This window comes from Mobula birostris, chromosome 15 (genome assembly GCF_030028105.1).
Source record: "Mobula birostris isolate sMobBir1 chromosome 15, sMobBir1.hap1, whole genome shotgun sequence".
Taxonomy (NCBI): domain Eukaryota; kingdom Metazoa; phylum Chordata; class Chondrichthyes; order Myliobatiformes; family Myliobatidae; genus Mobula; species Mobula birostris.
Genome location: NC_092384.1, coordinates 80,379,503 through 80,406,448, shown reverse-complemented (window position 1 = coordinate 80,406,448; position 26,946 = coordinate 80,379,503). Strand labels below are relative to the sequence as shown.

The following is a 26,946-nucleotide window of genomic DNA, read 5'->3' as shown; positions in this document are numbered from 1 at the left end:
GTTCACTCAGTGCTGCTTTGCTGTGTTTGCTCGGTGCTGCCCTCCGGTGTTCACTCGGTGCTGCCCTGCTGTGTTCGCTCGGTGCTGCCCTGCTGTGTTCGCTCGGTGCTGCCCTCTGGTGTTCGCTCAGTGCTGCCCTCTGGTGTTCACTCAGTGCTGCTTTGCTGTGTTTGCTCGGTGCTGCCCTCCGGTGTTCACTCGGTGCTGCCCTGCTGTGTTCGCTCGGTGCTGCCCTGCTGTGTTCGCTCGGTGCTGCCCTCTGGTGTTCACTCGGTGCTGCCTTGCTGTATTTGCTCGGTGCTGTCCTCCGGTGTTCACTCGGTGCTGCCCGGCTGTGTTCACTTGGTGCTGCCCTCTGGTGTTCACTCGGTGCTGCCCTCTGGTGTTCACTCGGTGCTGCCCTCTGGTGTTCACTCAGTGCTGCTCTGCTGTGTTTGCTCGGTGCTGCCCTCTGGTGTTCACTCGGTGCTGCCCTGTTGTGTTTGCTCGGTGCTGCCCTCTGGTGTTCACTCGGTGCTGCCTTGCTGTGTTCGCTCGGTGTTGCTCTCTGGTGTTTGCTCAGTGTTGCCTCTGGTGCTTGCTCGGTACTGCCTTCTGGTGTTCACACAGTTGTTGCTGCCCACATCAAAGTTGCTGGTGAACGCAGCAGGCCAGGCAGCATCTTTAGGAAGAAGTACAGTTGACATTTCGGGCTGAGACCCTTCTATTGTGTTTGCTCAGTGTTGCCTCTGGTGTTCATTTGGTGCTGCCCTCCGGTGTTCATTTGGTGCTGCTGCCTATTTGTGTTTGCTCGGTGCTGCCCTCTGGTGTTCACTTGGTTCTGCCCATTTGTGTTTGCTCGGTGCTGCTCTGAAATGTTCTCTCAGTGCTGCCCTCTGGTGTTCACTCGGTGCTGCCCTGAAATGTTCTCTCAGTGTTGCCCTCTGGTGTTCACTCGGTGCTGCCCTGCTGTGTTTGCTCGGTGCTGCTCTGAAATGTTCTCTCAGTGCTGCCCTCTGGTGTTCACTCGGTGCTGCCCTGCTGTGTTTGCTCAGTGCTGCCCTCCGGTGTTCACTTGGTTCTGCCCATTTGTGTTTGCTCGGTGCTGCTCTGAAATGTTCTCTCAGTGCTGCCCTCTGGTGTCTGCTATTATAACCATATGTGCTAAGTGCGTGCTGTTGGTAATGTGTTTTGTAGCTTGGCCCATTTGGTTGTAGTCATGTCTGGTTGAATGATAATTAAACTTGAACTTGAACTGACTGGTTCAGCAATCCCACCCTGTACTTCAGATTCTGATTTATTTGTCACATGTTTATCGAAATGGACAGGAAGGTTGACACAAAAGTTGGGGGTGTTGTGGATAGCGTGGAGGGATGTCAGAGGTTACAGTGGGACATCGATAGGATGCAAAGCTGGGCTGAGAAGTGGCAGATGGAGTTCAACCCAGATAAGTGTGAGGTGGTTCATTTTGGTAGGTCAAATATGATGGCAGAATGTAGCATTAATGGTAAGATTCTTGGCAGTGTGGAGGATCAGAGGGATCTTGTGGTCTGAGCCCATAGGACACTCAAAGCTGCTGTGCAGGTTGACTCTGTGGTTAAGAAGGCATACGGTGCATTGGCCTTCATCAATCGTGGGATTGAGTTTAAGAGCCGAGAGGTAATGTTGCAGCTATATAGGACCCTGGTCGGACCCCGCTTGGAGTACTGTGCTCAATTCTAGTCACCTCACTACAGGAAGGATGTGGAAGCCATAGAAAGGGTGCAGAGGAAATTTACAAGCATGTTGCCTGGATTGGGGAGCATGTCTTATGAGAATAGGTTGAGTGAACTCGGCCTTTTCTCCTTGGAGAGATGGAGGATGAGAGGTGACCTGATAGAGGTGTATAAGATGATGAGAGGCATTGATCATGTGGATAGTCAGAGGATTTTTCCTAGGACTGAAATGGTTAACATGAGGGAGCATAGTTTTAAGGTGCTTGGAAGTAGGTACAGAGGAGATAGCAGGGAGAGAGGTGAGTGCATGGAATGGGCTGCCAGCAATGGTGGTGGAGGCAGATATGTTAGGGTCTATTAAGAGACACTTCAATAGGTACATGGAGTTTAGAAAAAGAGAGGGCTATGGGTAACCCTAGGTAATTTCTAAGGTAAAGACATGTTTGGCACAGCTTTGCACTGTAGGTTTTCTATGTTTCTATGTGAAATGTGTCATTTGTGTTAACACCCAACACACCCTAAGGAGGTGCTGTGGGCAGCCCGCAAGTGTCACCACACATCCCAGCGCCAAGACAGCATGCCCACGATAATGAGCAGAACAGTGCAAACAGCAACAACAACGAAACAAAATAAGAGCACAACAGCAAGACAAGCCCTTCCCCACCCACTCACACACAACTACCCCACAGGCCCCCACAGCCTCCACAGGCCTCCAGTCCTTGGCCCCGGGCTCTCAGGCTTGCAACATCGGACCTCCAGTCTCCAGACTCGCAGACGGGACCCTCAGGCCTCTTCCCCCGAGCTCTGTCTCCCCCCCCCACCTCTCTTTGCCTCTAAATGCCCAGCCCCCACAGCTCCCTTCCCTCGAGGCAGCTTGGCAAAGGGGTGGGTGTCGGGGCATGTAATTGCTGGTGTGTACATACTGGGTCAGGGCTCCTGTGCTGAGCGGCAGAGGTGGGGGTGTAGACGCTGAGATACAGACAGTCCTCGCTGGCTGCTACGGTGAAGGGCACTGGTATTCTCCGAATTTCCTGGAGACACCTGAAGCAGAGAGGGGGAGAGAGAGTTAAGGGAGCGAAAAGGACACAGAGGGTCAGGGAGAAGAAAGGAGGGGAAAGGGGAGGGGAGGGGAGGAGAGAGAAGGGGAGGAGAGGGGAGGGGAGGAAAGGAGAGGGGAGAGGAGGAGAGGGGAGGGGAGGGGAGGGGAGGAGAGGGGAGGGGAGGAGAGGGGAGGGGAGGGGAGGGAAGGAGAGGGGAGGGGAGGGGAGGAGAGGGGAGGGGAGGGGAGGGGAGGAGAGGGGAGGGGAGGGGAGGAGAGGGGAGGGGAGGAGAGGGGAGGGGAGGAGAGGGGAGAGAAGGGGAGGGGAGGGGAGAGAAGGAGAGGGGAGGGAAGGGGAGAGAAGGAGAGGAGAGGGAAGGGGAGAGGAGGGGAGAGAAGGAGAGAGAAGGGGAGGGGAGGGGAGGGAAGGAGAGAGAAGGGGATGGAAGGGGAGGGAAGGGGAGGAGAGGGAAGGGGAGGAGAGGGAAGGGGAGGGGAGGGAAGGGAAGGGGAGGGGAGGAGAGGGAAGGGGAGGGGAGGAGAGGGGAGGGAAGGGGAGGAGAGGGGAGGGGAGGAGAGGAGAGGAGAGGGGAGGGGAGAGGGGAGGGGAGGGGAGGAGAGGGGAGGGGAGGAGAGGGGAGAGGAGGGGAGGGAAGGGGAGGGAAGGGGAGGGGAAGGAAGGGGAGGGAAGGGGAGGGGAAGGAAGGGGAGGGAAAGAGAGGGAAGGGGAGGGGAGGGAAGGGGAGGGAAGGAGAGAGAAGGGGAGGGGAGGGGAGGAGAGAGAAGGGGAAGGAAGGGAAGGGGAGGGGAAGGAAGGGGAGGGGAGGGAAGGGAAGGGGAGGGGAGGGGAGGAGACGGGAGGGGAGGGGAGCAGAGGGGAGAGGAGGGGAGAGGAGGGAAGGGGAGGAGAGGGAAGGGGAGGAGAGAGAAGGGGAGGGAAGGGGAGGGAAGGGAAGGGGAGGGGAGGGGAGGGAAGGAGAGAGGAGGGAAGGAGAGGGGAGGGGAGGGGAGGGGAGGGAAGGAGAGGGGAGGGGAGGGGAGGGGAGGGAAGGAGAGGGGAGGGAAGGAGAGGGGAGGAGAGGAGAGGGCAGGGGAGGAGAGAGAAGGGGAGGGAAGGGGAGGAGAGAGGAGGGGAGGGAAAGGAAGGGGAGGGGAGGGAAGGGGAGGAGAGGGGAGGGGAGGAGAGGAGAGGGGAGGGGAGAGGGGAGGGGAGGGGAGGAGAGGGGAGGGGAGGAGCGGGGAGAGGAGGGGAGGGAAGGGGAGGGAAGGGGAGGGGAGGGAAGGGGAGGGAAGGAGAGAGAAGGGGAGGGGAGGGGAGGAGAGAGAAGGGGAAGGAAGGGAAGGGGAGGGGAAGGAAGGGGAGGGGAGGGAAGGGAAGGGGAGGGGAGGGGAGGAGACGGGAGGGGAGGGGAGCAGAGGGGAGAGGAGGGGAGAGGAGGGAAGGGGAGGAGAGGGAAGGGGAGGAGAGAGAAGGGGAGGGAAGGGGAGGGAAGGGAAGGGGAGGGGAGGGGAGGGAAGGAGAGAGGAGGGAAGGAGAGGGGAGGGGAGGGGAGGGGAGGGAAGGAGAGGGGAGGGGAGGGGAGGGGAGGGAAGGAGAGGGGAGGGAAGGAGAGGGGAGGAGAGGAGAGGGCAGGGGAGGAGAGAGAAGGGGAGGGAAGGGGAGGAGAGAGGAGGGGAGGGAAGGGGAGGGGAGGGGAGGGAAGGGAAGGAGAGAGGAGGGGAGGGGAGGGAAGTGGAGGGGAGGGGAGGGGAGGGAAGTGGAGGGGAGGGGAGGGGAGAGGAGGGAAGGGGAGGGGAGGGGAGGGAAGGAGAGGGGAGGGGAGGGGAGGGGAGGGGAGGGAAGTGGAGGGGAGGGGAGGGGAGAGGAGGGAAGGGGAGGGGAGGGGAGGGAAGGAGAGGGGAGGAGAGGGGAGGGGAGGGAGGCGGAGAAAGAGAATGAGGGTGCGAGAGGGAGTAGGATGGAGAGAGAGGGATTTGGGAGGAGGTGGGGAGAGAGGGCGGGGGACAGAGGAGAGAGGGCTGGGAGAAGAGGAGCAGCAAGAGAGTAAGATGAGGTAAGGGAAGGGAGAGGGTTGGGGAAGGTGGCAAAGAGAGAGGGATGGGTGTGTGTGTGTGTGAGAGAGAGAGAGAGAGAGAGAGGAGGAGAGAGAGAGAGAGAGATGCCTTCTCACCATCCCTTCCCCCCACTGTCTCTTCCCCTCCCGTTGTCTCTTCCCCCTTCCACCATCTCTTTTGCCTCTCATCATCTCCCTCTCCCACCATCACTTCCCTTTCCATCCCTCCCCACCATCTCTTCCCCCTCCTACCATCTCAACTTCCCCCCACCATCTCTTCACCCTTCCCCCATCTCTTTCACCTCCCACCATCTCCTTCCTTCTTAGCATCTTTTCCCTGTACTGCCATTCTCCTCTGACCTCTCATTAACACGGTATTTCTACCCACAGAACAGCCGCTCACTGGATGTTGTTTGTTTTTTGCACCATTCTCTGTAAACTCTAGAGATTGTTGTGCATGAAAATCCCAGGAGATCAGCAGTTTCTGAGATGTTCAAACCACCCATTTTGGCACCAACAATCAATCCACGGCTAAAGTCACTTAGATCACAATTCCTCCCCATTCTGATGTTTGGTCTGAGGAACAGCTGAACCTCTTGACCATGTCTGCTTGCCTTTACGGTTTGAGCTTCTGCCACGTGATTGACTGATGAGGTATTTGCATTAACGAGCAAGTGTACAGTTGTACTCGACAAAGTGTCCGGTGAGTGTATTCTGCGTTCTGTTATTGTTTTACCTTGTTCTACGTCAATGCACTGTGTATGAACAGTATGTAAGACAAGCTTTTCACTGTATTGGAGTACATGCGACAATAAAAAACCAATTCCAGTTTGGATTTGAAAGGAAAGGTTTCCTACATGGGGGGGTGACTGGTGGCATTCCGAATCCCTGTCCATGGCTGTGGTCTCTGGGGAGGAGCAAATCTTAGCAGGCCGACCGGAGGTGCAGCGAATGGGATCCCCAAATACCCGTGCACTGGTCTGTGACTTCCTTCCACTTCCATCTGCTTTCCCTGAAGCCACCCATCTTCGGTCCAGACGGTGGGAGCCGGGCGCTGGATGCCTGCAAGGTAAGAACTGGAGCATGAACTCTCCTATCAACATCTTCCCCACGCGGCAACGGAAGCACGGCGTTTAACGTAACACTTTATGGAAGCAGTGGCCCGGTTTCAATTCCCACAGGTTTCTGTAAGGAGTTTGTACATTCTCCATGTGACCATGTGGGTTTCCTCTGGGTGCCCTGGTTTCCTGCCACCATCCAAAGGCACACTGGTTAGTAAGGATTAGTAAACTGCAGGCATGCTATGTTAGTGCAGGAAGCGTGGTGACACCTGTGGACTGCTCCCAGCTCATCCTCTGAAAGTGTTTGTGTTACCCAGACAGGATCAGTCTCCAGCCCATCACAGACACCCCCGTCTGTTTTCTCTAATCCCCCCTTCTCTGCAACACCTTCCATTTCTCATTTCCCCAGTTCTGATGTAAGGGTTAACATACGAGGAGCATTTGATGTCTCTGGGTCTGCACTCGCTAGAGTTTAGAAGAATGAGGGGAATCTCATTGAAACCTATCGAATCTTGAAAGACCTTGATAGGGTGGATGTGGAAAGGCTGCTTCCTAAATTGGGGAGTTTAGGACCAGAGGGTTCAGCCTCAGAATAGAGAGATGTCCATTTCGAACAGAGATGAGATTGAATTTCTCTAGCTAGAGGCTGGTGGATCTGTGGAATTCATTGCCACAGATGGCTGTGGAGGCCAAGTCATTGGGGGTATACCTAAAGTGGAGGTTGATAGGTTCTTGATTAGTCAAGGTGGTAAAGGTAATGGGGAGAAGGCAGGAGAATGGGGTTGAGAGGGATAATAAATCAGCCGTGATGGATTGGCAGAGCAGATTTGATGTGCCTAATGGCCCAGTTCTGCTCCTGCATCTTATTGTTGTCTAGAGTTCTGCTGGTGAATAAACTTTCGTTTAAAAAAGGAGTGGGTGGTGGATCAGAGTGAAAGAGTGAGACACTAACCCTCGATGGGCTGCTTGGCCTAATTCTGCTCCTTTGTCTTAGCGTCATATGGTGTTATGATATCAGCTGGGAACAGTATGTGTTTTTCTCTCTCTCTCTCTGCTCCATTACTCATGACCCGCTGAGTGCCTCGAGTTTCTGCAAACCTTCTCATGTGACTCGGTATTAAATTTTGTTTGATAGACGTGCCTTACAGTGGTGTGACCTCTTGAAGACGTGTATAGTAAGATGTCTTTATCATGAGTGTGACTGGTAACCATTCCCCTCCCACTCACACAACGATACAGCAGGGACACAGCTCTTTGGTCCATCCTATCCCTGTCTACATCTGTAGGATTTTCTGTTTAAGGGCATTAATGTTTCCATACGAGGCTGTGATGCAACCAGTCAGTATACTCTCCACAATGTATCTATAGAAGTTTGTTAAAGTTTTAGATGACATGCCAAAAAGAGAGGCAGGTGTGGATGTCGAACCATTGGAAAATGATGCTGGAGAGGTAGCAATGGGGGACAAGGGAATGACGGACAAACTGAATAAGTATTTTGCATCAGTTTTCACTGTGGAATGCACTAGCAGTATGGAGGAAGCTTGGAAGGGAGAAGATCTTTGAGAAACTGAAGGTCTGATGGTAGATAAATCACCTGGCCCAGATTGTGTACATCCCAGGGTTCTGAAAGATGCGGTTGAAGAGATCGTAGAGGCATTAGTAATGATCTTTCAAGAATGGCTTGATTCTGGAATGGTTCCAGAAGACTGGAGAATTGCAAATGTCACTCCACTATTCAAGAAGAGAGAGAGACAGAAGTAAGGAAATTGTAGGCCAGTTGATCTGACCTCAGTGCTTGGGAAGATGTTGGAGTCGATTGTCAAGGATGTGGTTTTGGTGTACTTGGCGGCACATGATAAAATAATCCGTAGTCAGCATGGTTTCCTCAAGGGAAAATCCTGCCTGACAAATCTGTTGGAATTCTTTGAAAAAATAACAAGCAGGATAGACAATGGAGAATCAGTAGATATTGTGTACTTGGATTTTCAGAAGGTCTTTGACAAGGTGCCACACTTAAGAGCCCAGGGTATTACAGGAAAGATGCTAGCATGGATAGAGCATTGGCTGATTGACAGGAGGCAAAGAGTGAGAAGAAAGGGATCCTTTTTGGATTGTCTGCCAGTGACCAGTGGTGTTCCACAGGAGTCTGTGATGGGACCGATTCTTTTTACCTTGTATGTTAATAATTTGGATGATGAAATTGTTGGCTTTGTGACCAATTTGTGGATGACATGAAGATAGGTGGAGTGACAGGTCGTGTTGAGGAAGTAGAGAGGCTGAAGAAGGACTTTGACAGATGAGGAGGATGGGCAAAGAGGTGGCAGTTGGAATAGAGTGTCAGGAAGTGAATGGTCATGCTCTTTGATAGAAGGAATAAAAGCAAAGACTATATTCTAAATGGAGAGAAAATTTAAAAATCTGAGGCGCAAAGGGACTTGGGAGTTCTTGTGCAGGATTCCCTGAAGTTTAATTTGCAGGTGGAATTGGTGGTGAGGAAGGTAAATGTGATATTAACATTCATTCTAAGAGGAGCAGAATATAAAAGCAAGGATGTAATGTTGAGGCTGGATAGGGCATTGGTGAGGCCTCACTTGGAGTATTGTGAGCAGTTTTGGGACCCTTATTTAAGAAAGGACGTGCTGATATTGGAGAGGGTTCAGAGGAGGTTCATGAGAATGATTCCAGGAATGAAAGGGTTAATGTATGAGGAGTGTTAGTGATGGCTCTAGGCCTGTACTCACTGGAATTTAGAAGAATGGGGGGAATCTCATTTAAACCTACTGAATATTGAAGGGCTTAATAGACCGGATGTGGAGAAAATGTCTCCTGCAGCGGGTGAGTCTAGGACCAGAAGGCACAGCCTGAAGATAGAGGGATGTCCGTTTAGAACAGAGATGCGGAGGAATTTCACTAGCCAGAGTGTGGTGAACCAATGGCAGCTGTGGAGGCCAGGTCTCTGGGTGCATTTAAGTGGCAATTGATAGGTTCTTGATTGGTCAGGGTGTGAAAGGATATGGGAAGAAAGCAGGAGAAGGGGGACCTGTGAGGGGAATGACTTGATTGGCTAAAAGGCCTAAATGGCTCCTATGTCTTGTGGTCTTATCGTCACATACTCTTGAGAATGCAGAGGCATGCCTGTGTCCCTCTGAAGCTGCCCTGCTTTGCAATAAAATCATGATAATAAAGTCAGTGCCACATTCCTGCACTCACAGCCCGAGGGAAGAAGCTGTTACCCAGTCTGACAGTCCCAGTCCTGATCTCCTGTACCTCCTTCCTTTCATCCACTTTCTTTCTCCCTCTAGTCTTTCAGCTTACCTGCAGAGGAGATGGTCCACAGTGCAGCGCAGGTGACGGTGAGCCGGATCGTGAGGGTGCACTGCTCCATCCCGTTGGTGCAGGGGTCGGTGGTACGAGGGTCAGTAGGAGTAGGAATGGTGCTCGGTGACCCCCCCGCCGCCGAGCGGGAGCTGGCCGCACCAGTGTGAGCCGTGCTGTGACCTCTGCCTCAGTCGCGAGTGTTCAGGGTGTGAGTCAGGCTCTTTGCAGACACACCCACCGTGAAGCCTTTAAAACACTGCCAACTGGCTGGATGCACCTAGGCCTGACCCAGAAACACTGTGCTCAGGTTTCAGCAAGGAGGGATGACATAGGCAGGGCTCATTGATTCTGTGTTTGAACAATTCCCTGATCTGCCATCTCTCACACACTTGCAGATTCTTTCCATTCAGACACAGAGGCATGGAGCAGAGAAACCTGCCCTTTGATCCAATCTGGTTTGCTCAGTTCCATTGACCTGCACTCAGGCCGTATCTCTTCACACCCCGCCCATCCATGTCGTTATCCAAATCTCTCTTAAATGTTGCAAACAAACCCACATCCAGCCCTTCCACTGGCCGGCCGTTCCACACTCTCACCACCCATGCCAAGCAGGTCAAAGGGTAGAGGATACACCATCAGTGGTTCGGGGGTTCAGCTCAGGGCTAACAACCCTGACTGGAAAAACAGAATAGTTATGGAAACAGCACTGAAGAATCCTTCCACATCCGAGTGTGACGATATTCCGGAGTCTCCATCCTACACTGTATGGCTGGCAGTAGTGAAAACCAAGAAGAAGCTGATAACACGGCCAGCTTCCTAAGGTTGTCATAGCCAGGGGTGGAAGTGGGGATGAGCTCCCACTACCCATAAAGTGCTCCAAATGGTGTGTGTCTCTGACAACCAAGTCCAACTCTTGGCCTTCATGTGTGGCTTAGCTACCAGGCCCAGCGAAACGGTTTCTACTGACAAGAGAAGGGGCAAAGGTGGACCACTGGCACCTCAAAACTAGTTGCTTCGGGCAGGTGGGGCTCATCAGCCTTGGACAGCAGCCCACCTAGGAGAAGGAAGACTCTGACTTTAAACCTCTCCTGCCTTGCTGCCATACCCGCCCATGGGAAAGGTTTTGGGAGTAAACCCCAAGGAAGAAATCCGGAGCCGGGTCCCTAAGGCAATTTGATGTTGTTTACAACTTCACTCTGGCAACCCCTGCGATGACACTGGTGCCAAGCTGTATCGGCACTTACCCTTCCCTTGGACTACATCAGTGACGCGGAGAGTGGGAGCTCACTGCATGGGCAACAGCCGGTTCTTCAAATCTTCCTGCCCAGGCTTGCACCCTGGAGAGGACACAGTCCACCTGCAGCACAAACCCACGATCCCCTGGGATCGATGGCTGCCCACTACTACATTGCCAGAGATGGAGGGACTCCATTGCTGCCCTAAATGCCGAGGGTGTAACGGGCAGCCAGGTTACTTTAGTCAGGGATGGAGGAAAATGGACTGTGTACAGGTATGGGGTAGCACGGTAACACTTTACAGTGCCAGTGACCTGGGTTCAATTCCAGCACCATCTGCAAAAAGTCAGTACATTCTCCCTGTGAGTGTATGGATTTCCTCCGGGTGTTTTGGTTTCCTCCCACAGTCCAAAGACATGGTGGACGTCAGTGAGTGGTGGACCTGCAGTGAGTGGTGGACCTGCAGTGAGTGGTGGACGTCAGTGAGTGGTGGACCTGCAGTGAGTGGTGGACGTCAATGGGTGGTGGACGTCAATGGGTGGTGGACGTCAGTGAGTGGTGGACGTGCAGTGAGTGGTGGACGTCAATGGGTGGTGGACCTGCAGTGAGTGGTGGACGTCAGTGAGTGGTGGACCTGCAGTGAGTGGTGGACGTCAGTGAGTGGTGGACGTGCAGTGAGTGGTGGACGTGCAGTGAGTGGTGGGCGTCAGTGAGTGGTGGACGTGCAGTGAGTGGTGGACGTCAGTGAGTGGTGGACGTCAGTGAGTGGTGGACGTGCCATGAGTGGTGGACGTCAGTGAGTGGTGGACGTCAATGGGTGGTGGACCTGCAGTGAGTGGTGGACGTCAGTGAGTGGTGGACGTGCAGTGAGTGGTGGACGTCAGTGAGTGGTGGACGTCAGTGAGACAATAGACAATAGGTGCAGGAGTAGGCCATTCGACCCTTCGAGCCAGCACCGCAGGCTTGACATGGTGGGCATCAGTAAATGGTGGACATGCTATTTTGGCAATGGAATCATGGTGACACTTGCGGGCTGCCCCCGGCACATCCTCGGACTGTGTTGGGTCATTGGCTCAAGTGACACATTTCACTGTATGTTTTGATTGTACATGTGACGAGTACATCTGATCTTTATCTTCGTGTAAATCGATTTGGTGCCGTGGTCCGCACAGCTGTAGAGTCTGTTCCTGCTCTGTCTCCCTTTAATAATCAACCTTGTGGGATCAGATGCAGACAAGTTCTCTACCCTTCCTTCAATCCACCCTTCATGCACAATATCTATTTGAAACAAGGATGTGGAAATCAGGCTTCTACCGTGAGGACACTTGCTGTTTTAACCATAGGAAAGTCCACAGATACTGGAAATCCAAAGCAGCACTCGCATACGGTAGTGTAGGGGTTAGCACAATGCTTTAGGGTACAGCTGACCCGGGTTCATTTCCAGCCGCTGCCTGTAAGGAGTTTGTACGTTCTCCCCGTGACCACGTGGGTTTCCTCCGGGTGCTCCGGGTTCCTCCCACAGTCCAAAGGTGTACCAGTTTGTAGGTTAATTGTCCCTTGACTGGAGGAGAGGCTGTACTCGGTACTGCCGCAAGATCGAAGAAGATGGAGGTGCATAGCCACCGACCCCGTATTCGGGATGGCAGCCACTGACTGACTGACTGACTGTCCCTTGATTAGGCTAGGGTTAAACTGGGGGTTGCTGGGCAGGGCAGCTCGAAGGACCAGAAGGGCCTGTTGGCTTTGTACCTCAATAAATAAATAAACAGATGTATAGATAGATAAATAAATAAAAGATGCTGGAGGAACTCAGTGAGTCCGGCAGCGTCTGTGGAAATGAATAAACAGTTGACGTTTTGGGCTGAGACCCTTCTTCAGGACAGGAAAGGAAGGGGGAGGACACCAGAATTAAAAAGGTAGGGAAGGAAAAGGGCAACAGCTAGAAGTTGACAAAGGGATGGAGAGGAAGGAATCTGATCGTAGAGGAGATTGGACCATAGGAGAAAGGGGAGGAGGAGGGGCACTGGGGAGAGATGACAGGCTGGTGACGCCAGACTGGGGAAGAAAAGAGGGAAGGTGAAGGGAATTTTTCTTTTCCTGTAAGGAGAAATCAATATTCATGTCATCTGGTTGGAGGCTACTCAGACAGAATATAAGGGTCTGCCCCTCCACCCAGAGGTGGACACCTCTGACATCCTGGAAAGGAAAGCCTCATCCTGTGAACAAATGCGGTGGAGACGAAGGAACTAGGGAAAGGGAGTACCATCTTTACAGGAGATGGTGGGAAGGGGTGTAGTCAAGAGAGCCGTGGGAATCGGTAGGTTTATAAAAGATGTCGGTCGACAGTTTGTCTCCAGAGATGGAGGCAGAGAAATTAAGAAAGGGGAGGGAGGTGTCAGCGATGAACGAAGTGAATTTGATGGCAAGATGGAAGTTTGAGGCAAAGTCGATGAAATTGACGAGCTCAGCATGGGTGCATAAAGCCAACGAAAAGGCAAGCGTAGCTGGGGCCCACGTGGGTGACCTTGGCTCCCCCTCGAACCTGGAGAAAGTGAGAGGAGCCGAAGGGGAAATTGTTGAGGATGAAGACTGGTTCTCCCAGATGGAGGAGGGTGGTAGTGGAGGGGAACCGGTTGATTCTTTTATTGAGAAAGCTCTCTGCTTGCCTTAACATCTTCTTGATGAGGGTCAGATGTGTATAGGAACTGGACGTCCAACGTGAAAATGAGGCAGTCGGGGCCAGGGAACTGGAAGCTCATGTGGAGATTGAAATCATGGATGTAAGTGGCAAGGGACTGAAGCAAGAGCGATAGAATGGAATTGAGGTATGAGGGCACAAGTTCGGTGGGGCAGGAGCAGGCAGAGACCTGGACAGTCAGGTTTGTGGATGCTGGTTAGGAGGTAGAAGTGAGCAGAGCGAGGTAAGGGAACTGTGAGTTTGGTGACAGTGGATGGGATCAGCGATGGTGTCGTAGATAATTTTCCGATGGTCCAGAGTGCAGTCTAGGTAAGAGTGTCTGAGAGTTACTGCCTGGTCTCTGAAAGGTAGAGGTTTGCCTGCCACACTCCAGCAGCAGCCACCTTGTCTGTGGGTTTGATGGTGAGGAGAGAGTGAAGAGCAGTGCGTTCAGAGGGGCAAGGGTGGGTCTCTATGGGCATGTGGTATCCCAGTGTGTTCAGGCTGCCAATTCTTTTTCAAACTCTATCGATACATTTTTACTGTGGATGTACCTGAGGCTGTAAAGATTTCATGGTCTAAAGCACACTGTGTACAAGACTCCCAGGGCCTCTGGCATCACTCTGATAACTGTCCTGTGGCACCCTCCACTCTCTTCACGTGGTTTGCCAGTATGGCACATGATCTCATATATGGGAAGAAGGGGAGGAATGGCTATGATTGAAAATGAATGGTATGTGCCAGGATTTCTGCCCTTAGTGAGAAGATAACAGTGAACAGTATGATTCACTGAACAGTACAGAGAAGATTTACTAAAATGTTACCTGGGTTTCATCTCAGAGAAAGGTTGAACAAGTTGGGTCTTTATTCTTTGGAGCGTAGAAGGTTGAGGGGGAACTTGATAGAGGTATTTAAAATTATGAGGGGATAGATAGAGTTGACGTGGATAGGCTTTTTCCATTGAGAGTTGGGGAGATTCGAACAAAAGGACATGAGTTGAGAGTGAAAGGGTAAAAGTTTAGGGGTAACATGAGGGGGAACTTCTTTACTCAGAGAGTGGTAGCTGTGTGGAACGAGCTTCCAGCAGAAGTGGTTGAGGCAGGTTCGATGTTGTCATTTAAAGTTAAATTGGACAGCTATATGGACAGGAAAGGAATGGAGGGTTATGGGCTGAGTGCAGGTCGGTGGGACTAGGTGAGAGTAAGAGTTCAGCACGGACTAGAAGGGCTGAGATGGCCTGTTTCCGTGCTGTAATTGTTATATGGTTATATGGTTTGAGGAGGAGAGAGGAGTGCTGAAGTTGAACTGGTTGATATCTTGTTGGCAATTAAAAATGAAAAGATCGAGGGCAGGTGGAGAAGAAACGTAGGGTGTCCAAGAAGAGGAGGAGGGTCAGAGATGAGAGAAGGGGTCATCGGTGCAGAAAGGAGAATTCTTGCTGAAGAACTGGGTTCGAAGATGGAAGAAGGAGGTGGCAGGCATGGTACTCACTGGGGGAAGGGGAACATAGGTCCTCTTGCTGACGACAGAATGTTCTATATTAGAGAGGGGAAGGTTGGCAGGAATGATGAAGAGACAGCAGAGATTCGAGGTGTGATTGAGGAGAGTTGCAAGTGTCAGAGGAGGGGGTAGGTAAGATGGAGGCTCCAAAGACGTATGAGGTGACATAAGAACATAAGAAGTAGGAGCAGGAGTAGGCCATCTGGCCAAAAGAGCCTGCCCCGCCATTCAATAACATCATGGCTGATCTGTCTGTAAACTCAGTTCCTGGGCCGAAGGGCCTGTACTGTGCTGTAATGCAGCGGTCCCCAACCACCCGGCCGCAGAGCATGCGCTACTGGGCCGCGAGGAAACGATATGATTTGGCGATATGAGTCAGCTGCACCTTTCGGCATTCCCTGTCACGCCCACCGTTGAGCTATAACGCGCGCGTCGTCCATGTCAGCGCGGGAAGGAGATCAACTCCTCGAGCTTGCAAATGACAGCAGGCTGAAAAGTCTGTTTGACATAACATCTCTGCCGGCATTCTGGATCGAAGTCAAGGCTAAATATCCTGAGATAGCCAGGAAAGCACTGAAAACGTTGCTTCCATTTCCAACATATCTCTGCAATGAATGTAACAAAAACTAAATTGCGGATTAGACTGGACATAAGGAACCCCATTTGAGTATCGCTGTCTCCCATCACCCCTCGATAGGACCAGCTTGTTGCAGGAGAGCAAGTATTCAGCCCAAGGCGCCCACTGATTCAGTGATATTGGTGCGTTGCAGTGATTTTATAAGTTCATACGGGGAAAATATGCGCTGTGTTTAATATCCAAACGTTACTTAAAATGTTATGATGCTATTGACTTATATAACCATATAACAATTACAGCATGGAAACAGGCCAGCTCTGCCCTTCTAGTCCGTGCCAAACGCTACTCTCACCTAGTCCCACCGACCTGCACTCAGCCCATAACCCTCCATTCCTTTTCTGTCCATATACCTATTCAATTTTTCTTAAAATGATAATATCGAACCTGCTTCTGCCACTTCTACTGGAAGTTCGTTCAACACTTACTTCAAGCTCCCCTGTCCTCCCCTGATAATTGTCTTATCGCTATATTCATGCCAGGAAAATGCACTGTGTGTTTAATATTAAATTCATTAGATAAAGCCTTTTAGAAATGAAATTGAGTGTATTAGCCACTTATCACCGATATTCCGGTTGTGATTAACACCCCCTCCGAACAGAAACGCCAAAAACGATTTGTGGAAAAATAATCGGCAGGTGCACGCATGCACAATGGTGCCTGCGCAAGGCTTCATGGTCATTGTAGTCTTTCCCTGGGTAAACGCAACGTATTTGACTGCTACTCTTGTCCGTTGGCAACCATCCCGCCCCCCACCCCCCCGGTCGGCCGGTCCACCGGTCCACAAGAATATTGTCAACATGAAACCGGTCCGCACGGCAAAAAAGGTTGGGGACCCTTGCCGTAATGTTCTGTGTTCTAACAAGGATTATTCCTGGGCCGAGGGGCCTGTACTGTGCTGTAATGTTCTGTGTTCTAACAAGGATTATTCCTGGGCCGAGGGGCCTGTACTGTGCTCTAATACTCAATGTTCTAACAAGGATTATTCCTGGGCCGAGGGGCCTGTACTGTGCTGTAATGTTCTGTGTTCTAACAAGGATTATTCCTGGACCGAGGGGCCCGTACTGTGCTGTAATGTTCTGTGTTCTAACAAGGATTATTCCTGGACCGAGGGGCCCGTACTGTGCTGTAATGTTCTGTGTTCTAACAAGGATTATTCCTGGACCGAGGGGCCTGTACTGTGCTGTAATATTCTGTGTTCTAACAAGGATTATTCCTGGGCCGAGGGGCCTGTACTGTGCTCTAATGTTCTGTGTTCTAACAAGGATTATTCCTGGACCGAGGGGCCTGTACTGTGCTGCAATGTTCTGTGTTCTAACAAGGATTATTCCTGGGCCGAGGGGCCTGTACTGTGCTGTAACGCTCGATGTTCTAACAAGGATTATTCCTTGAAGCCAGAAAAAAATGCAGACAAGTTGAATGATACACCTTGTCATTTACTGTAGAGGATTAATGATACATTTCCAATGTTAAGCTTGTAAAAAGAATCACGATGAAAGAAACAGCAATGGTGACGACAAATCCACAGGTCCAGATGGTTTCCAACACCAGCTTTGAAAGCAAGTCAGCGACAACACTGTAGAAGACGTGAAGCGTAACCTTCCAAAGCTCGCTTGATCCAAAAGCCGTTCCTTCTATTTGGAAAATTGCACAACTTCACGCCGCTATTGAAGAAAATTGTTTGAGAGAACAGACAACAGCAGACTGGTTAGCTTGGTATCTGTGGTCAGGAAATTGTCTACAAGACCTTCATGATGATTTTCAGTTGATCAGCGAGAGGCTGGGCCTACAGAGGTTGTTCAGCCTCGGTAAAGTTTTTGAAGAGGTAACCAGGCACAGTGGATATTTAACAGACCTCCACCGACACTTGATAAAGTTCCCCTCAAAAAAGCTGTTACCATGACTTGCAGCAAATGAAAATTAAGGCAAGTTATTTACTTGGCTGCTAAAATGGTGGAGTATCAGTTGTTTGTGGTGTTCTGCTGAACGTGGTGAGCATGCTGTGTTGTGACCTGAATTGTGGTGACACTTGCGGGCAGCCCCCAACACATTTATTTATTTATTGATTGATTTGGCCCTTCAATCTGCACTGCCAGCAACCCACTGATTTATCCCCAGCCTAATCACAGGGTAATTTACAGTGTCCAATTAATCTTCCAACTGGTCCGTCTTTGGACTGTGGGAGGAAACCCACGCACTCTACGTCGAGGATGTATAAACTTCTTACAGAGGACGCCGGAATTGAAATCCGAAATCCGCTGCCTGAGGGTCGCACTAACCACTACGCTACCATGGTGGCTCATCCTTAGATTGTGTTGGTTGTTAACCAACAAATGATGCATTTCCCTGTGTGCTTCCATGTTCATGTGATAACTAAATCTGAATCAGAAATACGGATTGGGATTGGTGAACAGGTCAATGTTCAGGTTACAGTGACACTGAGGTGATCCAAATGAAAACCATGTTTCCACACCTGTTAATCACACACACACACACACAGACACCACACTACCCATCCCACACACAGACACTACCCACCCATCCCACACACAGACACTACCCACCCATCCCACACACACACACACACACACACACACACAGACAGACACCACACTACCCATCCCACCCACAGACACCACCCATCCCACACACAAACACTACCCACCCATCCCACACACACACACACACACACACACACACACACATACACACACACAGACACCACCCATCCCACACACAGACACCACCCATCCCACACACAGACACTACCCACCCATCCCACACACACACACACACACACACACACAGACACCACCCATCCCACACACAGACACTACCCACCCATCTCACACACAGACACTACCCACCCATCCCACACACACACACAGACACCACCCATCCCACACACACACACACACACACACCCACAGACACACACAGACACCACCCATCCCACACACAGACACTACCCACCCATCCCACACACACACACACACACACACACACACACACACAGACACCACCCATCCCACACACACACACACACACACAGACACCACCCATCCCACACACAGACACTACCCACCCATCCCACACACACACACTACCCACCCATCCCACACACACACACACACACACAGACACCACCCATCCCACACACACACACTACCCACCCATCACACACACACACACACACACACTACCCACCCATCACACACACACACACACACACACACACAGACACCACACTACCCATCCCACACACAGACACTACCCACCCATCCCACACACACACACACACAGACACCACCCATCCCACACACAGACACTACCCACCCATCCCACACACACACACACACATACAGACACCACCCATCCCACACACAGACACTACCCACCCATCACACACACACACACACACACACACACACACACAGACACCACCCATCCCACACACAGACACTACCCACCCATCCCACACACACACACACACACACACACAGACACCACCCATCCCACACACACACACACAGACACCACCCATCCCACACACACACACACACACACACACACACACACACACACAGACACCACACTACACCACCCATCCCACACACAGACACTACCCACCCATCACACACACACACACACACACATACACACACACCACACTACCCATCCCACACACAGACACTACCCACCCATCCCACACACACACACCACACTACCCATCCCACCCAGACACCACCCATCCCACACACAGACACTACCCACCCATCCCACACACACACACCACACTACCCATCCCACCCAGACACCACCCATCCCACACACAGACACTACCCACCCATCCCACACACACACACACACACACACACACATACACAGCAGGATGGAAGCATCAAATCATAAAGAAATGTTAAGCAAACAGAAAAAAAGGAAGGAGAAAGGCCACCAGGCAGGTGACGACAAGAGGAAAGCAGCCAGCGTAAGGGTTGAGGCAACCTAGACGGAATATGAGGTGTGCTCCTCCAACTGAGAGCTGCCTCATCGTGGCAGAAGACGAGGCCATGGAGGAAGTCAGTGAGGCAGTGTCCCTGGAGAGAGAAACCGGAATGTTTCAGATCAGGCGATCCTTCCCCCGAACCGAGGGAGAAAGCATCAACACCAGAGATTCCACAGATTCTTTAGTATTCCGAGTCCTGATGAAGGACCTCAGCCCGAAACTTTGACTGTTCTATTCCCTCCATGGATGCTGCCTGCCCTGCTGAGTTCCTCCAGCACTTTGTGTGAGAGCGAGAGCAAGCAGAGGCAGAGGAGGTGGGGGTGGGTCAGTGAGTGAGACAAGGGGAACGTCAGCCATAGGGCCATTGCAAGGACAGCAAGGTGCTTTTACCTGTTACTAATTTGTTAGTGTACCTCAGCAATAGATAGCCCCAAGCCCATCTGCAAAGGGAGGAAGGTTGTGCATGGGGCTAGCAACCCTTTTCCATAAAATCCCACTGCCAGAGAGGTGCCAATAGAATCTTCAAAGACCTCGTTCCTGGGAGAGGAAGGATCTTCGAAGATGGGCTACTTCTGGAGACAACTTGGAAGACTGGCTCAGGACAGATGACTCTGGTGAGCGCTGTCGATTGCCCATGCCCCAGTAGGGGAGATGGGTTGAAGAGAATTTGTTAATGAATGAATTGGGTTAGATCATCAGCTGAAAGGCTTCTTCACCCCTCTCCTACCAGTCCTTATTTTGCCTGACAGGGGGGCACAACCATTCCAGTGGCATTGAGCTGGAAGCAGGCTCACAGAGTTAGTTCATTTAAGCAGAGGGCTTAACGTGTGCTTGCTGGGGGCTACAGATCTACTCTCTGGCCTTTATCACCTGTCGAGCTTTGCTCGGTCTCTGCCCCAGCACGGCTCTCTGGGGTTTGTTTGATCGTGCCCCCAGCTTGGCGCTTCAGGACTTTGGTCAGGATCTTCATTCGATGTTCCTTCAGCTTCGTCCCAACTGTCGGTTTCAGGTTCAGCTGCAGGTAGCTCTCACTCTGATCATAGACTGGCCACAGTACCAGTCCCTCGCCATTGGGGTTCCTGCAAGCAGTAACCTACACATTAGGGATGTGGTTCACTCAAGATTCAACAGGTAGTCAGAACTTCCCAATGCATCACTGGCACCAGTCTAACTGCCATCAAGGACACACAGTATGTAGAGAAAGGTGCTGGAAAAGGGCCAGTAACATCATGCAGGATCCATTCACCCTGCTCATGGACTGTTTGTCCCACTCCCATCAGGGAGGAGGCTACGTAGCATCCACACCAGGACCACCAGACTCAAAAACAGTTACTTTCCCCAAGCAGTAAGGCTGATCAACACCTCCACCCACTGACCCACCCCTCCACGCCCCCAATCAACACTACTTTATCATTTCCTGTCAGTCACCTGATGTACAGACACTCCTGTGCCGAGCATCACTTTATAGCCATACAATTGATCAATGTATACAAGCTATCATATGTATTCATATTTATTGTGTTTTTATTATTATTATTGAGTGATTTTCCTTATTGATTTTTTTTGTGCTGCATTGGATCTGGAGTAACAATTATTTCATTCTCCTTTACACTTGTGTACTGGAAATGACATTGAACAATCTAAAATCATAAAAATGCAGCCCTTTTCTTCTTCCACCTATCACGTCTCAGCTTCTCATTTCACACCCAATCCCACCCAATCCCCTTCCCCTTCACCAGCTCTGACCTATCATGTCCCAGCTTCTCATTTCACTCCCACTCCCACCCAGTCCCCTTCCCCTTCACCAGCTCTGACCTATCACATCACAGCTTCTCTTTCACACCCACTCCCCTTCACCAGCTCTGACCTATCACATCACAGCTTCCCATTTCACACCCAATCCCCTTCCCCTTCACCAAGATGGCGCTGCGTATGCCAGCCGTGTTGCAAACTCCGTTCCAGCTTTACGGTAAACTGCTAATTTCTACACTTTCTTTCGTATTTCTTGTTCAAGAAGCTGAAAGTCACATCAGATACAATAGACTGACTCTTCTGAACATCAGAAAGATGGCATTTACCTGCAATGCGCCCCCTTTTCTACACTGGGAACCCCAGCTTATGCGATCCATGGGAGGCTCATTATTACACCACAGCTACCTCAGAAGTGGCACTGGAGGCGAGGGAGAAGGGCTGGCACCTGGTGAGGTTGAGACGGCGTGCAAATTGACCGCCTCTCCCTAGCATACTCCTGGCTAACGTTCTTTCCCTGGACAACAAGCTGTGTAAACTGAGAGCCAGAATCTCCTATCAAGGGAAACAAAGGAATGTAATGTTTTGTGTTTTGTGGAGTCCTGGCTGACGGAGGAGATGCCGGATCATGCCTTTGAAGCCTCCAGATACCCCTGTTCCAGGTGGACAGATCTATAAACCTCCCTGGGATGAGTAAAGGATGAGGGGTGTGCTTCATTCTCAATAATGCTCGGTGCGACCCCCAGAATGTGCATGCTCTCAAATCCTTTTGTTTCCTGGAACTGGAGTACTTGGTGCTGCTGTGTGGACCTTTCTGGCTACCTAGGGACCTCACGGCTGTTATTATCACAACTGTGCACATTCCACTGCAGGCTGGTACTGACCTGGCTCTCAACGAACTGTACAAGACCATCAACGTGCTGGAGACTGCACACCCAGAGGCTGCCTTCATCGTCGCCACAGACTTTAACAGAGTGTCACTGTCTAAAGTTTTTCCAAAGTTTTGTCAACACATTCAGGTGAGAACACGGGGAGATAGCATACTCGACCACTGCTGCTCTCCCTTCCGCAACGCTTACAAAGCTCTCCTCCGTCCGCCATTTGGAAAATCTGATTACTCCTCTGTTTTACTTCTGCCCATGAACAGGAAGAAGCTGAAACAAGAGGCGTCCATAGTTAAAACCGTCCACTGTTGATCCAATCAGTCTCCATGCTACAGGACTGCTTTGATGACGTCAACTGGAATGCCTTTCGTGATGAGGATGTCTCCGAGTTCAAGAAGGGGTCACCAGTTTCATCTGGAAGTGCATTGTGACTTTGTCCCCTAAAGATTGGTCAAGGTCTATCCAAACCAGAAATCCTAGATCAACAGTTCCGTGCGAGCAGCACTTACCGTGTAAGACAGAGCTTTCGCTGCCGTTAACCACCAAGAAATCAAGAAATGCAGCTACGATCTGCACAAAGTCATCAAGGCAGCGAAACGACAATACAGGGACAAGATCCAGACACAGCTCTCCACCAACAACATACACAGCTTATGGCGAGGTCTGCACACCATTGCAGACATCAAAGCTAAACACAGTGGTCCTGCCAACCTCACAGCCTCTCTCCCAGATGAGCTGAATCTTTTTTACACTCATTTTGATATCACCAACACTGAGCCCCTGAGGAGAGCTGCCGATGTGACCTGCACCTGGTCATCTCTGAGGCTGAGGGACACAGATGTTTCCAATGAGTGGGCAGTTGCAAGGTTGCGGGATCTGACAGCATCCAAGGGCGGGTACTCAGGATGTGCACGGCACAACTGGCAGGAGTGCTTACAGACATTTTTAATCTCTCTCTCTCTCTCTCTCTCTCTCAGCATAGAGTTCCCTCCTGCTTCAAAATATCCACCATTGTTCTGATACCCAAAAAGACCAAGGTAACATGTCTGAACAACTGGCTTCCTGTCACACACCTCAATAATAAGTAAATGCTTTAAGAGGCTGGTCAAGGACCTCATCTGCAGCTTGCTACCACCCACACTGGGACCCCCTACTATTTGCCTACTGACACAACCGATCCACAGATGACACAATAGCCACAGGTCTACACACCGTCCTTGCACATCTGGAGAAGAAGGATGTTTATGTGAGAATGCTGTCCTTGGACTACAGATCAGCATTCAACACCAAAATTCCCCCCAGGCTCGACAAGAACCTCAAAGACCTCGGCCTTCACCCTGCCTCGTGCAGCTGGATCCAGGACTTCCTGTCAGATCACTGGCAGGTGGTAAGAGTGGGCTCCCTCACCTCCACCCCTCTGACTCGCAACACAGGCGCCCCTCAGGGCTGTGTCCTAAGCCCCCGCCCTCACTCTCTGTCCACCCATGACTGTATCACCACCCAGAGCTAATTAAATTTGCTGGCGACACTACATTGATTGACCTTATCTCAAATAATAATGAGAAGAAGTCACCACCCTGACACAGTGGTGTCAAGAAAACAACCCCTCCCTCAATGTCACAAAAACAAAGGAGCTGGTTGTGGATTACAGGAGGAATGGAGACAGGCTAACCCCTATTGACATCAATGGATCTGGAGATTGAGAGGGTAAACAGCTTTAAGTTCCTCGGCACATAGATCACCGAGGATCTCATGTGGTCTCTACGTACCGGCTGTGTGGTGAAAAAGCATAACAGTGCCTCTTTCACCTCAGATGGTTGATGAAGTTTGGCATGAGCCCCCAAATCCTAAGGAAATCCTAATCCTACAGGGGCACAATTGAGAGCATCCTGACTGGCTGCATCCCTGCCTGGTTTGGGAACTGTACCTCCCTCAATCGCAGGACTCTGCAGAGAGTGGTACGGACAACCCAGCGCGTCTGTATATGTGAACTTCCCACTATTCAGGACATTTACAAGGACAGGTGTGTAAAAAGGGCCCGAAGGATCACTGGGGATCTGTATCACCCCAACCATAAACTGTTCCAGTTGTTACCATCCGGGAAATGGTACCACAGCATAAAAGCCAGGACAACAGGCTCCGGGACAGCTTCTTCCACCGGGTCATCAGACTGATTAATTCACACTGATACAACTGTATTTCTATGCTATATTGACTGTCCTGTTGTACATACTATTTATTACAAATTACTATCAATTGCACATTGCACATTTAGACAGAGACATAACATAAAGAATTTTACTCCTCATGTATGTGAAGGATGTAAGAAATAAAATTAATTCAATTCACCAGGTCTCACCTATCACCCGGCAGCCTGGACTTCTCCCTTTACCCCCACCACCCTCCCGTCTAATTCTGGCTTCTTCCCCCTTCCTTTCTAGTCCTGATGAAGGGTCTCGGTCCAAAACTGTTCATTCCCCTCCACAGAGGCTGCCTGACCTGCGGATTTAGACCATAAGACCATAAGACAAAGGAGCAGAAGTCCGCCATTCGGCCCATCGAGTCTGCTCTGCCATTTTATCATGAGCTGATCCATTCTCCCATTTAGTCCCACTCCCCCGCCTTCTCACCATAACCCTTGATGCCCTGGCTACTCAGATACCTATCAATCTCTGCCTTAAATACACCCAATGACTTGGCCTCCACTGTCGCCCGTGGCAACAAATTCCATAGATTCACCACCCTCTGGCTAAAAAAATTTCTTCGCATCTCTGTTCTGAATGGGCACCCTTTAATCCTTAAGTCATGCCCTCTCGTACTAGTCTCCCCCATCATGGGAAATGACTTTGCCACATCCACTCTGTCCATGCCTTTCAACATTTGAAATGTTTCTATGAGGTCTCCCCTCATTCTTCTAAACTCCAAGGAATACAGTCCAAGAGCGGACAAACGTTCCTCATACGTTAACCCTCTCATTACCGGAATCATTCTGGTGAATCTTCTCTGAACCCTCTCCAACGTCAGTACATCCTTTCTTAAAAAAGGAGCCCAAAACTGCCCACAGTACTCCAAGTGAGGTCTTACCAGCACCTTATAGAGCCTCAACATCACATCCCTGCTCCTATACTCTATTCCTCTAGAAATGAATGCCAACATTTCATTTGCCTTCTTCAGCACTGACTCAACCTGGAGGTTAACCTTCAAGGTATCCTGTACGAGAACTCCCAAGTCCCGTTGCATCTCAGAACTTTGAATTCTCTCCCTATTTAAATAATAGTCTGCCCGTTTATTTCTTCTGCCAAAGTACATAACCATACACTTTCCAACATTGTATTTCATTTGCCACTTCTTTGCCCATTCTTCCAATCTATCCAAGTCTCTCTGCAGACTCTCCATTTCCTCAGTACTACCGGCCCCTCCACCTATCTTTGTATTATCAGCAAACTTAGCCACAAAGCCATCGATTCCATAATCCAAATCGTTGATGTACAACGTAAAAAGAAGCAGCCCCAACACAGACCCCTGGGGAAAACCACTGGTAACCGGCAGCCAACCAGAATAGGATCCCTTTATTCCCATTCTCTGTTTCCTGCCAATCAGCCAACGCCCTATCCACGTATGTAACTTTCCCATAATTCCTTGGGCTCTTACCTTGTTAAGCAACCTCATGTGTGGCACCTTGTCAAAGGCCTTCTGAAAATCCAAATATACAACATCCACTGCATCTCCCTTGTCTAGCCTACTGGTAATTTCCTCAAAAAATTGTAATAGGTTTGTCAGGCAGGATTTTCCTTTAAGGAAACCATGCTGAGTTCTGCCTATCTTGTCATATGCCTCCAGGTACTCCGTAGCCTCATCCTTGACAATCGACTCCAACAACTTCCGAACCACTGATGTCAAGCTAACAGGTCTATAATTTCCTTTTTGCTTCCTTGCCCCCTTCTTAAGTAGCGGAGTGACATTTGCAATCTTCCAATCCTCCGGAACCATGCCAGAATCTATCGACTTTTGAAAGATCATTGCTAATGCCTCCGCAATCTCCACAGCTACTTCCTTCAGAACACGAGGGTGCATTCCATCTGGTCTGGGAGATTTATCTACCCTTAGACTATTCAGCTTCCTGAGTACTTTCTCTGTTGTAATTGTGACTGCGCACACTTCTCTTCCCTGCCACCCTTGAGTGTCCGGTATACTGCTGACGTCTTCCTCAGTGAAGACTGATGCAAAATACTCGTTCAGTTCCTCTGCCACCTCCTTATCTCCCATTACAATTTCTCCAGCATCATTTTCTATCGGTCCTATATCTACTCTCACCTGTCTTTTACTCTTTATATACTTGAAAAAGCTTTTATTATCCTCTTTGATATTATTTGCTAGCTTCCTTTCATAGTTCATCTTTTCCCTCTTAATGACCTCCTTATTTTCCTTTTGTAAGCTTTTAAAAACTTCCCAATCCTCTGCCTTCCCACTAATTTTTGCTTTCTTGTATGCCCTCTCCTTTGCTTTAACTTTGGCTTTGACTTCTCTTGTCAGCCATGGTTGCATCCTTTTACCATTTGAAAATTTCTTTTTTTTTGGAATATATCTGTCTTGCACTTTCCTCACTTCTTGCATAAACTCCAGCCACTGCTGCTCTGCCGTCTTTCCTGCCAGTGTCCCTTTCCAGTCAACTTTGGCCAGTTCCCCTCTCATGCCACTATAATTTCCTTTACTCCACTGAAATACCAACCCATCGGATTTCGGCTTCTCTTTTTCAAATTTCACAGTGAACTCAATCATGTTATGATCACTGCCTCCTAAGGGTTCCTTCACCTCAATCTCTCCAATCACCTCCGGTTCATTACACAATACCCAATCAAGTACTGCCGATCCCCTAGTGGGCTCAGCAACAGGCTGTTCTAAAAAGCCATCTCGCAGACATTCTACAAATTCTCTCTCTTGAGATCCAGTGCCGACCTGATTTTCCCAATCCACTCGCATGTTAAAATCCCCCACAATTATCATAACACAGCCCTTCTGACAAGCTTTTTCTGTTTCCTGTTGTAATTTGTAGTCCACATCACTGCAGCTGTTTGGAGGCCTATAAATAACTGCC

The 26,946-nt window shown here is 50.4% G+C and overlaps 2 protein-coding genes across 3 annotated transcripts in view; both read right to left on the bottom strand.

Annotated features, from left to right (window-relative positions):
* LOC140210337 (pyrethroid hydrolase Ces2e-like) overlaps positions 1-9,233 on the bottom strand; it is a 39,399-nt gene extending 30,166 nt beyond the window's left edge. The window contains exons 1-3 of the mRNA XM_072279211.1: positions 9,164-9,233; positions 5,645-5,849; positions 2,618-2,735 (exon numbers count right to left, since the gene is read on the bottom strand). Of these exons, the coding sequence (XP_072135312.1) occupies positions 2,618-2,735; positions 5,645-5,849; positions 9,164-9,233 (393 nt within the window). The remainder of the gene's footprint in view (positions 1-2,617; positions 2,736-5,644; positions 5,850-9,163) is intronic.
* A 7,394-nt stretch (positions 9,234-16,627) lies between these two features.
* The window catches only part of LOC140210751 (fatty acyl-CoA hydrolase precursor, medium chain-like), a 95,786-nt gene continuing 85,467 nt past the window's right edge, over positions 16,628-26,946 (bottom strand). Inside the window, exons 13-14 of one of the 2 annotated variants that reach the window (XM_072279992.1) lie at positions 20,089-20,297; positions 16,628-16,876 (exon numbers count right to left, since the gene is read on the bottom strand). In XM_072279992.1, coding sequence (XP_072136093.1) covers positions 16,869-16,876; positions 20,089-20,297 — 217 coding nt within the window. In that variant the 3' untranslated portion in view covers positions 16,628-16,868. Of the gene's footprint in view, positions 16,877-20,059; positions 20,298-26,946 lie in introns of those variants that run through there. The other variant, XM_072279991.1, reaches the window with a different exon arrangement.